Source organism: Gavialis gangeticus, unplaced genomic scaffold (genome assembly GCF_001723915.1).
Source record: "Gavialis gangeticus isolate Ggan-Ray unplaced genomic scaffold, GavGan_comp1, whole genome shotgun sequence".
In the NCBI taxonomy this organism is placed as follows: domain Eukaryota; kingdom Metazoa; phylum Chordata; order Crocodylia; family Gavialidae; genus Gavialis; species Gavialis gangeticus.
In genome coordinates, this window is record NW_017728992.1 from 161,288,042 (window position 1) to 161,302,859 (window position 14,818).

At 42.0% G+C, this 14,818-nt stretch overlaps 2 protein-coding genes across 6 annotated transcripts in view; both read left to right on the forward strand.

Moving 5' to 3' along the window:
- Positions 1-4,814, forward strand: part of POLR2K (RNA polymerase II subunit K) — a 17,551-nt gene extending 12,737 nt beyond the window's left edge. For 2 of the 4 annotated variants that reach the window (XM_019528006.1, XM_019528004.1), the window contains 3 exons: positions 719-788; positions 4,117-4,209; positions 4,645-4,814. In XM_019528006.1, the coding sequence (XP_019383551.1) occupies positions 728-788; positions 4,117-4,209; positions 4,645-4,667 (177 nt within the window). In that variant the 5' untranslated portion in view covers positions 719-727 and the 3' untranslated portion in view covers positions 4,668-4,814. Of the gene's footprint in view, positions 1-283; positions 382-660; positions 789-4,116; positions 4,210-4,644 lie in introns of those variants that run through there. The other 2 variants (XM_019528003.1, XM_019528002.1) reach the window with 2 other exon arrangements.
- Positions 4,815-6,405: 1,591 nt separating this feature from the next.
- The window catches only part of SPAG1 (sperm associated antigen 1), a 70,898-nt gene continuing 62,485 nt past the window's right edge, over positions 6,406-14,818 (forward strand). The window contains exons 1-4 of one of the 2 annotated variants that reach the window (XM_019528007.1): positions 6,406-6,464; positions 8,956-9,103; positions 9,567-9,726; positions 11,172-11,294. In XM_019528007.1, coding sequence (XP_019383552.1) covers positions 8,964-9,103; positions 9,567-9,726; positions 11,172-11,294 — 423 coding nt within the window. In that variant the 5' untranslated portion in view covers positions 6,406-6,464; positions 8,956-8,963. Of the gene's footprint in view, positions 6,465-8,955; positions 9,104-9,566; positions 9,727-11,171; positions 11,295-14,818 lie in introns of those variants that run through there. The other variant, XM_019528008.1, reaches the window with a different exon arrangement.

Here is a 14,818-nt window from a genome sequence, read left to right on the forward strand (position 1 = left end):
TGTGCCATGGGTTGGCCACCCCTGCTTTAGAGAGTGGTGTTCCTGTGTTCACGTATCTTCTATATGCTAGGCGATCACTGCCTGCATTCCCTCAGAGTACCGTGGTGGCACAGTGGTAGACTGGAAACATGTGGATCCCCACACTGGTGATGATACATGATTGTATTGCGAGAAAAGCTTCAGTATAGCCATAGTTTAGATTGCAATGGCAAAACCTGGGCTACAATAATATTGCCAGTGGTTTGTGACCTGCTTGTTTGACCCAGGTATGTTATGTTTGCAGGTGTTTTGCTTTTTAGCAATATTTATATAGGTGCATTGTGGAAAGGGAGAAGAGCTTTTGCCTTGTACTTCAGCAGGCAGTAAGCATCCAGAGGAGAGGTACATAGAGCAGCATTAATGCTGTGAGATGCATAAGGTTGTTCTTCTCCGTGATCAACAAAAACCGTACCAAACAGCAATTTGAGCCAGTTACAAGAAAATAGCTTCATGCTAGCCTGGATTTCATGCGGGATTGGAAAACTGGCAGCAAACCATGTTCTGGTTTCTAATCGGGTAGAAATGTCAATAGACATGTTCGGTTCCCATGATGCTTGTGTGCATGATCTGAAATGTGGAGTAAGAAGGGTCTAGATTCCCTGTACAGAAAATAAAGTTATGCTGTCTGTTCTCTCTCCTTTTTTTTGACAAACCAAGTTTCTTACATTTGACTTTTTAGTGACAGAGGATGGATTCTCAAAAGGATGTTCAGCCACCAAAGCAGCAGCCAATGATTTATATCTGTGGAGGTAAGAGTGAAAACAAATGTTTCAGTAATATCTGATGCACATAAGAGAAGTCCGTTACTGGTTGCAAAAAGTTAAAATTCTCTGAATAGTTTGCCATTTACCAGGATCATTTTGGGAAGTGGTGGTGCATCCCCCAAAGGGAACATGCATTTCCCCAGTGGCAAACAGCAGTGGCAGGGGAACACCTGTATGTGCGATGCGTGTGGTGTCTGTGGCACTGCATACTGTACGGCTGCGCTCGTCTGGATGCATCTGTTTAGTTCTCTTGATGCAAGGCACAGGATTGCACATTTTGGTCTTCTTGTAAAGTGTTTATAATAGTCTGTTTATAGGGAATAGGTGCTGGCATAAAAAATGGCTTTATAAGGATTGCTTTAAGGCTAAAGATTAATTGAAGCCTTGAAGAAATATATGTCCAGAAAGAATAAAGTTAATTTCCAACAGATGAAAAAGATTAAAATAACTTATTATTAAATTATTCTTATTAAATTTATTATTAAAAACCCTAATAGAAAGAAGAAATAATATCAAATGAGGCTATGGGAGGACTTTGTAACTGCAGGTAATAATAATAATAATAGCCACTTTTTTTTAAAGTTATAGCCAGGGGGCTATAACTATAACAATTGAGTTTAATTCCTGATGCTTATCTTTCTGAATGTATGTGAACATCACTTGTATTAAAAAAAAAAAAATAAGTTCAACAATTTAACTTGCAGTTGATGAGGAAAGTGGTGGTTACCTGGTGAATGACATTTTATCTGTTAAAATACAAGCAGATTATTAACTGGACTCTGAGGTTGCTTGCAGACATTAAAGAAATACAAAAAAAATCAGTGTTTTACTTTAAACTCCTCATGTCCCCACACCAAACTCAGTGCATGTCCAGAAGAGGTAATGCATTAGTTGGACCTAGCTCACCCAATGTCTTTATAGATTGGATGCTTTAGTGGGGCTTTTTTGGCGCTTTTGTCTAATAGCTGATTGAATATTAGATAAAAATGCCAAAAAGACCTGATGAAGCAGCTAGTCTGTGTACACGCTGCAGAGCTGGGTCAAAGTAATGTGCTGCTACTTCTGCTAAAGTGCATGCTTTGTTTTGTTTTTGTTTTTTTTTAAAAAAACATCTGCAAGCAGCCTGAATGCCAAGTAAAATTATATCGATTGTGTCTGAGTATTGGAAAGGGCCCCAGTCTTAATCCCCACCCCCTTGCTACCCCCTTCTTCCTCAGAAATTTCCAAGGAATTCTGACAAAAAACATAATAGTATTATTTTAGGAAGTATTGGAATGAAACTATAATAGTTCTGATCTTTAAAAATGGTGATGAGAGATGCAATAGTATATCATCCTGTTAATTTTATGTGTATTCCAGCCAAAATATTTAGACAGTGTTATTTTTTCACCCCACCTACAGGGGTGGGGCAGGGGCAGGAAGCAGAAGCTAGAAAAGAAATGGGAGACTGGAGATCCCACCCCAGCAGCAGCTGGAGTGTTGGGTTCTGGGGAAGTGCCCAGGCTGGAGTCTGCAGGCAGCCAGGTGGGCCATTCTGGGTTAGGAAATGTGTTGACAGTCATTCACCCAGTATTTCATTTTTTTTATTTAAAAATGACAGATTATGCGACCAGATTATGCAGGGAGTAAGATTTTTCTTGAACTTCCTGTTTTTTGAGGTTAAAGCATTTTTTGGTCTAGAAACCTACTTGTCTGCATGCTACAAACAAAAACTAAAAATGAGGTTACACTTCACTTTAATTAAATCTGTATTGATGGGTGGTATTGGACCTGATATTTAGATGGAATATGTTCTTGTAAGGAGAGTAAAATATATGTTTCAAATCACTCTGGAGAATAAAGACCACCACAAGTAAAGGTAAGTGGAAAATGGATATCTCCATTACTGGAAAATGTGAAATGTTGATGAAGAGAAAACAATTTGGCTTCTTTCTAATGACTCAAAGTCTGTCTTATATTCCCTATGTCAGGGATGGGCAAAATACAGCCCACGGGCTTTGACCTGGGCCCTGGCCCCACACTATCACCACCCCATGATAGTGATAGTGGCCCCTGCCCACCTATCCTGTTCCCGGATGCCGCTGCCTGCCCACGGCCCCATCTCATCCACCCAGCCGGGTGCACCCTGATTGCAGGGCCCCATCTGGCTGCTCCATCCGGCAACCCTGGCAGTGGGTGTGAGGTGGACAGGCCCCAGGCTGGCTTGTATCAATTTTACACCCCCCACCCCCCTCTTTTGGGCTGCAACAGCTCACCCAAATTCCTAAAGTGGCCCTCTATCCAAAATAATTACTCACCTCTGCCCAATGCGTATTTGCAATATGTGCCCAAATAATAATGGTCAAAATCAGTTAAAATACCTGTTTTACCTTACTGCTGTATGTCATTTCATTTAATCTGTTTGTTTGTTTTTATATTTTTGTACCATTCTACCTGTTTAATAGTAAAAAACATGGTAAAACTAGTGGAATATATGTTTTTAGCAACACCCATAATTGTATAACTTTTATTATGTGATATAATAAAATGGACAATGAAATAATATATAGTTTTAGTAAAATCTGTATATAAATAAACAAAGAAAAATAAAGGCTTTTCTGACAGTGGATGATAGTTTTAGGAAATGCTGGGTGGCCATTTAGCTTGCTTGTTATGAGCCATGTTCAAATGCATTAACTTGCACATTGATTATAGCTGTTGAAATAGGAGGTACATATACTTATTTTGAGGACAGTTTTCCTGGAATACTGTACATATTGTATGGGGCAAACAAAAGACAAATTTATTTTGTCTCTTAGAAGAATCGTTAAGCTAAGGAAAAGTAATGGATAGATAATATAACTGCATTTGGAGAGAGGAACATACTCCATTAAAGTAGAGTCTTTCTCCAAATCAAAAGTTTAGAGTGAAAAATGATTCATATTGCCATGTGGGTGCTTTGACTACTAGTATGTGGTACATATTTTTTTTAAACTGCAGTATCTTAAAGCTACTCAGTTATTAACATAATCTGGGTAATTTAGTTTTGCATGGTTTTGAGATGTATTATAGCTTTATTCTAGGTACTTTAGTTTGAATACTGATAGCTCTGAAATCAATAGAACAATAAATTATAACTTTATAGATGAACTTAAAGTGTATATGCTGAAGAAAAATAAATTAAAAACTGAAATTGATGTTTTGCTAGATTACTAAAAGTGTTCTTTGCTTTTTCATATGCATGTTTTAAATTTTGGTATGTGTTTTTAAAAAAAGAAATACAAATGCAAAATATTGCTTATAACTTTGGCCTAACAATATTGTCTCCCCACAGAATGTCACACAGAAAATGAAATAAAAGCAAGAGATCCTATCAGATGTCGAGAATGTGGATACAGAATAATGTACAAGAAAAGGACAAAAAGATGTATCCTTTTACAGTCCTCTTATCTCTGGGCGGGTAGAGAAAGATAAAAGTCAGAATAAGAAATTGGGTTGATTTTTATGACTCCGTGCAGGGACAAAAAAAGCTTAAAAATGAAAAATGCATATGAAGAACAACCTGTACATCTCTGCAACCTACAGTATTTTCACTGATAGTGGAGTCATTCCGGATATGTCGATCACTTTTTGTTAATACAAACTACAGTAAACTGTGTCAGCTGTAATCATCTGTAACAGTAAAGACAGATACAAAGTACACTGGGTAATGAGATTGTCATGCATGTTCCAAGTTTTAAGATATAACCCCAATAGTTTGTATTTATAACTAAAAATGAGTTTGGAATTGTGTTCTGTGCCACTCTTATGATCTGCTCTTTTTCATGTTTTCTACTTTTTCTTTAACACTAATTTATAACAGTGGTGGTTTTTGATGCCCGATGATGTGAACCCAAGATGTAGCTGCTTTATCTTAATGCTGAATTATCTCTGATAACTTTTGCTTTATAAGTGTGTGCAGCTACATGTACTTTTCCATCCTGTTACCTGCTGTTATAAGTTATTTGTTTGCAATAAAGTTTTAACATCAGATATTCAGTCTAATGATTTCTATACATATAATGATTTTTATTCAGTAAGCAGGCTTCTAAAACTATTAGACAAGTTTTCAAATGCAAGACGTGCTTCTTCAGGTTCCCGAGGGTGGTACCTGGTGCTGAGCTTTGAGATCTTCTGTTACCTGATAAGCTCTGATCTGCTCTGGTGGGGACCCTGTGACAGGATAAGAGCTTCCAGGTTAGCGTAACTTTGTAGAAGTCCTTGGGGTTCAGTGGAGTTACGTTAGTGCTAAACTTGGCCTCACATCTCCAAGTTATCTGCCCCCTATCCTCTCCCCCCCTCAATCTCTTGAAACTCATAAAGGCAATGTATCTCATCCAATGTACCAAATGCCCAGATGGAAAATACATGGGAGAGACCAAACAACAACTGTGCACCAGAATGAACGCATACTGGAAATCTATCAAAGAGAGGAATACCCAATTACTGGTGGGGGCACATTTCTTGCAAGAAAACCACTCTCTCTCTAATCTCTCAGTTCTGATCCTCAAAGGAAACTTAAAAAAACACTTTCCAGAGATGAGCCTATGAAATCCACTTCATCAACCTCCTGGACACCAAAAATCATGGACTAAATACAGACATTGGATTTATGACACGACCTGCCTGACAGCTGATTTTCCCAGGTACTTCCCGGCCTGTCTCTCACCCATTGACTCCTCAGTCTACATTTTCACTGACTACCTGTCTTGTATGCAGACCAGCCCAGGCTCTGCCTGCTTTACTTTTCATTCTATCCAGGAAGAGCACACACCAACTGCTGAAACTTCCTTAGCCTGACAAAGGGTTTTTGAACCCAAAAGCTTGCTTAAATATTTTTCTCTAACTATTTAGTTGGTCTAATAAGATATCAGATTCACCCAAAAAACCTTGTCTGCCAGTCCTTTGAGGTACTCATAAAGAGAAACTCATAAAGGCACTGGATTGCCATCCTTGATTTCCAAGGTACTGTTTAATGGATTAAGGCAAACACATATGTAATGGTAAAATGCAGTCTGTTAACTACAGACATCATCATTATTGCTTGCTAGGTGTTACTGAGAGGGAAGGTGTAGCTGTAAGTGGTGTAGCCGATGGTCCAGCAATTGAGAGGCAAGGATCCCTTAGGGGGGATATCCATCTTTTATTGGACCAGCTGTATTTGGGATACAGTTAGGCAACGTTTCCAAGGCAAAAGGTATTCTTCCTCAGTTCTCCGATGTAGGAAGGGGGGTGCAACTCAAAACGCTGAGTTTGAATGACTTGAAGTCCTTCACCGCTGTTTTTCAGTGATCAGACCCGCTATTTCTATTGATCGGCATTGGGTGTCTGGGGGCGGGGAAGGGAGGTCACTTGTGGCTGCCTCCTAAGGGCTTTTGGTCGCTCGCTTTCTCTTCCTGCAGCCGAACAAAGCTCTATTTTAGGCGGAAACAGGATTGTTGTCTCCTTCATCTACGCCCCGAAACGGGAGGAGAGGCTGGCTCGGGCTGCCAGTCTCCCACACGGGGCGGTGCCCACTCCTTCAGGCCCCGCCTTGCCCCAACGGTCTGGCCGAGACGCCCGTGCGCATGCGCGCTCTGCTGTGGGCGGGCCCGCGCGGAGACTTGGCGTTCTGGTTGCGGGGCAGCGCGGAGCTCCGCGCAGGTGGGTCGGGCTGGGCACGGGGCCTTACCTCACCCGGCCCTGCTCCGGGTGCATGTGGGGAAGTGTCCCCGGCATGGGGTGCTGTGGCTCGCGGGGCACGATTCCGTCCGTCCCGCGCCTCGGAGGGGGGTCTTCCCCGGGGCTCGCAGCGCCCCTCCCCGCGTCGGGGCGCTGAGTGAGGCGCCATGGCAACCGTTGCTAGGGAAGGTCGCGGCGGGGGGCGGGGCCGCTGTGCTGAGCGCTCCGCGCCCCCGCAGAGGTGGATCCCGGGGGGGAGCTTTGCCTGGTGTCTTTTGGGCATGAGGGGCCTTCCTCAGGGTTTGTAGCAGGAACTAGCTACCGCGTTTCTCAGAAGTTTGTACTGCCGCCACGTTGTCATGGAGGAAAAAGGGAGAGAAAAGCGTCTCCTCTTGCCTCGCATCTGCCCCGAGAGGCTGTGGGTTCTGCCGCGGGAAATATAGGCTGCACTTTACATCAGCGCAGCTCTGAGAAACATTCATGTAAAAAATAAAAAAAGAAAAAGGTTGATCCGCTAGGTAGGCAGGAGAGTCAGTGGTTTTTGTTTTAGTGCAGGGAACGGTTAGGGTAGAAATAGGCATCTTTGTTGGCAAGCTATCGGCTGTGCAGTGGTGTGTCACTGCACAGCTGATCGCACTCTGGAAATGTCTCTGGACATCACTGGTAGCTGCACTCTGATGTGGGGCATATCTGTAAGCAGGGGAGGGGAAATCCCTGCTTGTGAACTTGCTCCTCCTGTTAGGGAGGAAAAAAATCCTCTGCAGGGGATTTCCTTTATGCACCTGCCAGCCTGGAGTGGGGGGAATTGTCCCACAGGGGATCCCCCTCCCCATTTGCAGCCCAGGCCCATGCTATTCCTAGCAACAGCATGCAGTATGGTCTGCAATGGGGAGAGGGACCCCCATAGCTGACTCCCTGCTTCCCTCTGCTTCAGGTGTGCCAGGGGAAATCCCCTGTAAAGGGATTCTCTTGCCCTGCTGGGGGTGCTTTGTATGCAAGAAAGGAACCCCCACTTGCAAGACATGTTCCATGAAGCCCTGACTTTCCTAGTTTACCCAGACATGTCCTTGGAGGGATGCAGCTGGGTGTGCAGGGAAAGTGAGGCAAACACTCCCAGGGCTTGAGGGGGGCAATTCGGTGTGAAAATTCCCAGGATGTGCAGGACTGGGCCCACCAAGCCTGAGGAACCCCTGCCCCAGGGAGACTGCTAGACCCAGGCAGCTTCATGCTGCCTGGGCTCTTCCACCATAAACAAACATGCAGGCAACAATAAAGTTTATTACTGCCCCCCAGTTTGTTACTGCCTTTTGTTGTGGACACAAATTTCAGCTTTTGTGGGACAACCAAAGATATGGGCATCTATTAACTTTCACTTTTTACCACCATAAAAAATTTTATGGTGGTGCAAAGGTTTCCATCCTTAGTGTGGTAATAGTATTGGCAGTGTTAGGGTGATGTAACCATGATGTTCCAAGAATTATGTAAGAGGCAAAGATTTCTTTGAGTGGTATCTCTTATTGGACAATCTGCATAATTGGGATAGAGTTAGGCTTTCAAAATGCAAGAAGTTTGTCTTCAGGTCCCTGGAGGTAGTCCCCAGGGTGTGGAGCTCTGAGATCTATTATGGGATCAGTTTGGGTCAGCTCAGGTGGGAAGGAACCTGTGATGGGACAAGAGTGTTCCACTCTGAAAACAAGCTTTATTAACCAGATATATACACTAAACTAACTAACACAGGTTGTCTTGGTAAGTGCATATAGGAACCCATTGAGCTGGTGGATCTGAGATAGCCAGTTGCTAGGGGTCCTACAAGTCACCCTTTGGTATTGTCAGCTGGCAGTCTCTCTTTGTTCTCACTGTCTTGGGCAGATCAGGTGAGCTGGCAGATCTCATGCAGATTTCTTTTCTGAATGCTTTGCACCCTGTTGTTACCAGGCAGACTTCCCTAACTGCATGGGCAATTTAGTTATATATGAGGCATGGTACTGGCTAGCAGCCTCTAATGGAAGCAACCAGTGGTCAGTGGTTCTCAACCTTTTTAGATTGTCACCCCTCAGTAGACTTCAGGCACTCCTCAGGAAATGCCAGCTCTTAATTTTCACTTGTTTTTTGACTACAGAAAAGTACAATACAACATTTTTTTTGTTGGAGAGAACTGAGAGAGACCACAACAGGTCAGAATGTTTTTAACACTACATTTCTATTTGAACCCTGGCTGAGAATCACTGCAGTAAGCAAAAATCAGTAACACTCTGCAGTTAACCCTCCTTCACCCTAGTCAGGTCTACACTTCTCCACAGGTGAAAAATCTGCAAGATCAAATCTTAAATTTAGCAAATTTGGCAATCCCATCTTTATGGCAATAGGATTGTTTGTATGAGAGAGGATTATGCAGGATTAAGGCAAGACCATTCTCTCAAAATATATTTAGTACCATTTTACACAACAGAATAATTAGGTTTATCTTTCAAAGTTTTAGTTATGAGTGACCAGCCAATGCCATCTATGTTGGACCAAGGATTAACAAAAACATACCAGATTCCTATTGGTCATCTGGACTACAAATTCATTGAGAAATGCACAGATGTGAAACACCTCGAAAAGATTCTGAAGATATTAAGGTAAACATTTGAAATTCTGTTTTTGTTACTTCATTACTGACAACACTGAAAATGTTAATCCACCAAATACATAGAGCATAAGTAGAAGTAGTATCAGCTGCTTCTCGCCGTCCCATCTTCCTACTCTAGTTGTAGCATGGAGGTACCTCCCCCAAAAGAAGGTAGTGATTTCAGGCACGTTTCCTGTTTAATCCTTGGAACATTTGTTGAGAGTGATACATGTCCATGTTTAAACATCCATATTATAAAAAACATCATTGCAATTAGTTTATCTGCTGGAAACTAGTCTCAAACTCATTTTATGTTTGTTACCAGACTGCTGCTAGGTGGTAACAGCTCTCAGTTGCTTGGAAGGAAACTATCCTCCCTGGTTCCTACAGGGAGTGTTTATTTCTGGAGAACACAATATTATTTGTTTCTTGTGCTTAACTTTTAAATTATGTAGATTTTCTGTTTCTGTAAGGTCTGGTGAGGAAGGGTATTACCCCGATCTCACATTATTTTGTGAAAAGCGCATTGAATGTTTAGCTCCTGGGAGCAGAGTCCTTCGAAAAGATAAACCTGCAGCCACTGCGGCTGACTTTACAACTGAAGAATGGGAAGAAATAAATGGTGAAATTAAGGTACAGTATAATTTCAGTCTCTAAGGTACACTACTAGTACTGTGAACTTTATGTTAAATTAATTACTTAGGTGGTGATTGAGCTAGTTTTAGGCCCAATTTATAATTTGGTTAGGGTTCTTTGTTCTCATATTATATGTACAGATTATCAGTGGCCAGTAACTCACTCTCAACCTTTCGTATTAAAACCTGTATAACTGAGCGAGGAAATATTGGCCAGGGGTGTTGGTTGTAGACGTATTGGTCTAAGGGTGTAGGCAGACAAGATTCTTTGGGTAAATCTGATATCTTAGACCCACTACAATAATTGGAAAAATTCTTTGCAAGCTTTTGGGTACAAACACCCTTCTTCAGGCAGAGGGAACATCTGTAGTTGTTTTGTGCTTTTATTTCAACCAGGTAGAGCACAAAACAACTGCAGATGTTCCCTCTGCCTGAAGAAGGATATTTGTACATGAAACCTTGCACAGAAGTGTTTTTTCCCAACTATTTTATTTGGTCTAATAAAAGAGATCAGATTTTCCCAAAGAAATATTGCCCAAGCACTTTGATTGTCCTTTCTTTCATTTGAATAGTGCCACTAGTTCTTTAATTTCTAGCTGAATATAAAGAACCTTTCATTTAGAAGAATTGGAAAGTATTGACATATTATCGTTAGGAAATGCATTGCTCACCATTTAAATCTGACATCTGATTACACTGTGTTACAGCAATATTATACTATAGGATAGAAAATGAGGAATTCCTGAAAATGCAGGGGGAATTTAGCAAGGTAGACAAGCCTTAGGCTTTAATGTTTCTTTGGAAGACAGTATGTTTAATGGTGCTGTGCCTTAGCAGTAACAATTAGATACAAGTCCAAGTCTTAATGTGAAATAAACCTATGATTTTCCTAGCCCAGAGTAGACTGAGTAGTCTATTAAATCATACTAAGGTTGATCCTGACAAGTATCAAGCATTAACAGTAATTTTGAAAAGAGATTCCTTGCATTTATAATAGACATCTAAGTATTTTTTATTATTGCAGTATTTTAAGACAAATTATGGGCAACTTATATTACAATTAGTGTAGTGTCCTAATAATATTCTGCTTTTTATGTTTTGAATTATTTCCACTTCTTGCAAGAAGATTCTCCAAACCCTTTTTAAAGACTCCTTGACTCCTTTCCTATTGTATATTTTCCTTTATTATCTTTCCTTCCTCTGCTTTCAAAAGCCAGCGTTTGTTATGATTGTTGCATCAGCAGAGGAGGGCTGAAAAATGACTCCTACATAAGCCCATCAATTGCTCCTTGAGTTGACCACAGGGCTTGGTAGAAAGTAACCCTTTTGGCCCAAGGAAAAAAGACTAAATTTAGGTTTAAACTGCACAGGACTATGTTTTGTTCATAATAGATTATGTCTTTACTATTTTGAGGTATGGTGATATTATATGTTTCTTTTCAGAGCTGGATGACAGAAATGCAAGAAGATTATAAAATACAGCTTCCTAAAACCCAAATACTTCATGAGAGACTGGACAATTTGCCACCAGTTCGTGGTTCAGATAGCTGTGTTCCTATTGGCCAAGTATTTCACTTTTAAAGATATGCTTAAAAATTTGTTTTACATTTTTAAAATGTCTCTATATTTCTGTGCAATAATAATCAGTATTAACTGAGGTTTTTCTTTACCAGTATTTTGTAAGTAGAAAAAAACTAGTGGAGGGTCTCTTGTATGTGATTAAAGCTAAATTGAAACTGCCTCTTTAATACTGTATTTAATCTCTGCTCATTTTATATCTGCATTAGTACTCCCAGTCTTCTTCCTTTCTTTTTCCCCATAATTCATGATTTCCCCAGAAATCATGTTTAACATGAAGAAGTACATAGTAATATTTTAAGTATCTTCCTATGGATCTGTTTCTTCAGGTTTTTTTTAGTTCTTTGGCTGGCTGATCGGGTACAGTACTTTAGAATGGATTAAGAATAAAATGTGGACTTAAACATTTAATTGGCAATTTAGATGTTATCTGATTCTCATCCAGTATTAGTAAGGTCTGGGACGCTGCTTGGATCAGCTCACTGAAACCATTTCCCTTTTAACAGTGTATGAATTTGTGATTCACATCGATATAATGGGTCTTTAAATGATCCATTGGTTTCTTGTTAATTGCTAGATTGATTAATTGTCTAGGAATGTTTCTATACTAACAAACTATCGTTTATGATTAAAAATTACTCTAACACACATGTGCCTTAAACTTGTGGAGAATTCACAGTAATATGAGTGACAATCCTAGGCAATTTCTTTTATTAAGAGGCTTGTATTGATCAGTGACAACATGGAGTTGATTCATGGCTGCTTTACAAACCTTTTGAAATTTGATATCCAAATACCTGTATAAATTCAGCTAAGCCAACTAAGTAGTGATGTGATCTTTGATAATTTCTGAGTAACAGAATCAGTTCTATTGTATTAGTCCATCTAGGTTCGCCACTGACTATATTAATTCTTCCTGAGTGCCTTACATTACTGTGTTGGTAAAATGACTATTTTTGTCTCATCTCTTCTGAGTGGTTCCAGACCAGAAGATATATCTGGACTTAGAGAATCCAGAAATGGAAATGTTATCATAAGCCTTAACAAGTGACTTAAGCTGTAAACACATTAAAAAATCTGGGCAAATTCTCCCAGGCTTGCTTTTCTTAAGACTTACCCAGACCTACATGTAAAGATGTTCACAAGCTGAGGCCCTGGAGAGTAGGGAGCTCGCAGTGCTGACACCTCTTTGCACATGTCTTAATGTGCTCATCAGAATCTCTCAGTCTGCCTGGCAACAGATGACAGCAGTGCATATGGTAGCTCTGATGGCTGACCTAGACTGTCCATGGTCAGCCTGCATTTCCCTGCAGCACAGTGTGGTGTTTGGGAAGGCAGTGTGTTTTGTGCTCTGCTGAAGCAGCATAGTCCAGTGAATGATACACTGTCTCCCTTGGGGACAGGGAGGTATTGCTGAAGGAGTGTGTTCTCTTTTGAGATAAGCCACAGCATGTACAGGCATTTGCTCTCCCAGGAAAAACTTTATCCCTAGTTATTCCCAAATTATTTTTCCTGAGACAGTCATTTTTACTATGGGAGAAAAAGCTTGAACATCTATGTATTCATGGTTTCTCCTGGGAAAGCAGTGATTCTCCCAGGAGAAACTGAGTGTCTGTATGAGGCCTTAGTCTTCAGCATAGAAAGTATATCAGAAATGGACATGTTCTCCCTTAACGCATTAATAATTTGCATTTGTTCTCCATTTCCCTCTCCCACTATCTAGTACTGTGGGACATACTCTACACATAAAGCATTCTTCCATGCTTTAAGGATATGAATTACGACAATTATCTTTCAAGCTAAAGAGCTTGGATATAACTTCATGGCATTTCTGTCAGTTATGCCCAGCCTCCCTCTCTGCCTTCCACTTGGCTATGTGGGTTGTCTCTGTAATACCCCTAGGTTCATAGATTTCACTGAGAAGTAAGGCTGGAAGGGACAGGGAGAAAGACCTGAAATAGTGTTTTGTATGTGGATTGTTCTTTGTGGGGATGCCGTCAGGCTTTTTATGCATTATATATATCAGTTCTCTGAAGACTAATGTTCAAATTTAATGTAAAAAATTAATGATTCATTTACTTGTGATTATGTTTTCCTCTCCAGCTTGAAACAGTCATACCAGATCCATTGCCCTGTCAACCCAAATCCAAGACAACTTTAAATTTAAGACAACCCCCCAATAATTAGGTTCTGTACGTAGAAAATTTATAATTTTGTTATAATTTTCCATGTGTATAATTTAATTATTGCAGAGTTGTCTTAAATTCATCCTTCCAACCACTGAATTGGGGAAAGTAGCAACAGAGAGGCAGGTTTGGGGGTGGGGGGAGGAGGCAGGTGGCCTGCATCTTGCCTCCTATTGCCTGTCCCACTCACCACCACTTGCCCACCCAATTGCCTGCAACCCCCCAGCACTCTGCCGTAGTGCCTGTGTTCCCTGCTGTCTCTCCTCCCCTCTCCCCACCATGCCTGTACCCCTGTGGTGCCTGTCAGCTTCAGCCCCCTCCAATTCTGGTGGTGCCTCTGCCCCCTACTTCCTTTACCCCCTACATCACTTGGGCCCCTTCTGCTACTTATCCTCAGTCAGGGCTCTGGGTCCAGTCTCTGCCTGGCCAACGAGCAGTGGTTGTAACAGCTCCAGGCCTGACCCTGGGACTGGCTTGGAGTTGGAGCTGCTGCTGGGCTGTGTAGGGCCCAGACTCAGTGTGCTCGGTGCCCTAAGTTAGGTGGGGCCAGAGGCACAACTGAGGGTAAGCAAGGAGGCAGAGATGGCAGGTTGAGCCATAACTCTCAATTCCAACCTGGGTTGTAGCCAAAGCTACAGCTGAAGCTGTAGCAGCTGCCTGTCTTCCCACATATTCTTGAATCCAAGACTATGGGCTTTTTTCCCCATGCTGAATGGAGGAAATAAAATTCATCTTGGATTTGAAGATGTAATCACAAAATTAGAGATCAGTTGTATGTAGTTCCAGTGCTTCTTGTTCTCTTGTCTGCCAGAAGGAAATCCAATGAAAATATTGATTCTCTAATGCACTGGTTACCAACCGGTTGATTGGGGTTGACCGGTGAATCCCAGAGCCTCTTGAAATAGATCCTGGACTGGGGGCTGAGCGTGCGTGTGCATGTGCGCACCACCCCGCCAAGTCTAGCAGGTCAGTCAGTGGGGGAGGGAAGGGGTGGAGGCCTGGTGGGCATGTGTAGCAGGGCTTAGAGCACAAAACCCAGCCTGCAGCTGCAGCTGGGGCGGGGGATGGAGCTACAAATGGCTCATTCGGGGAGGGGAAGGGCATGCAGCCCGGGAAGACATGGGGGGGGCGGGGGGGATATGGGGCTGGCTGGGGCCAGGGCAGTGGCAGGCCCAGACTGTTCCCAGCCGGGTTGCGCTTAGACTGGGCAGCTGCCTCAGTGGTTCTGGGAGCAAGGCGTTCCCACTGGGCCTGGCCTGTGCTGCACTTGGTGTCGGTGCTGGGAGCGGGGATTGGGAGGGCTATGCCTCCTCCCCCCACTTTGGC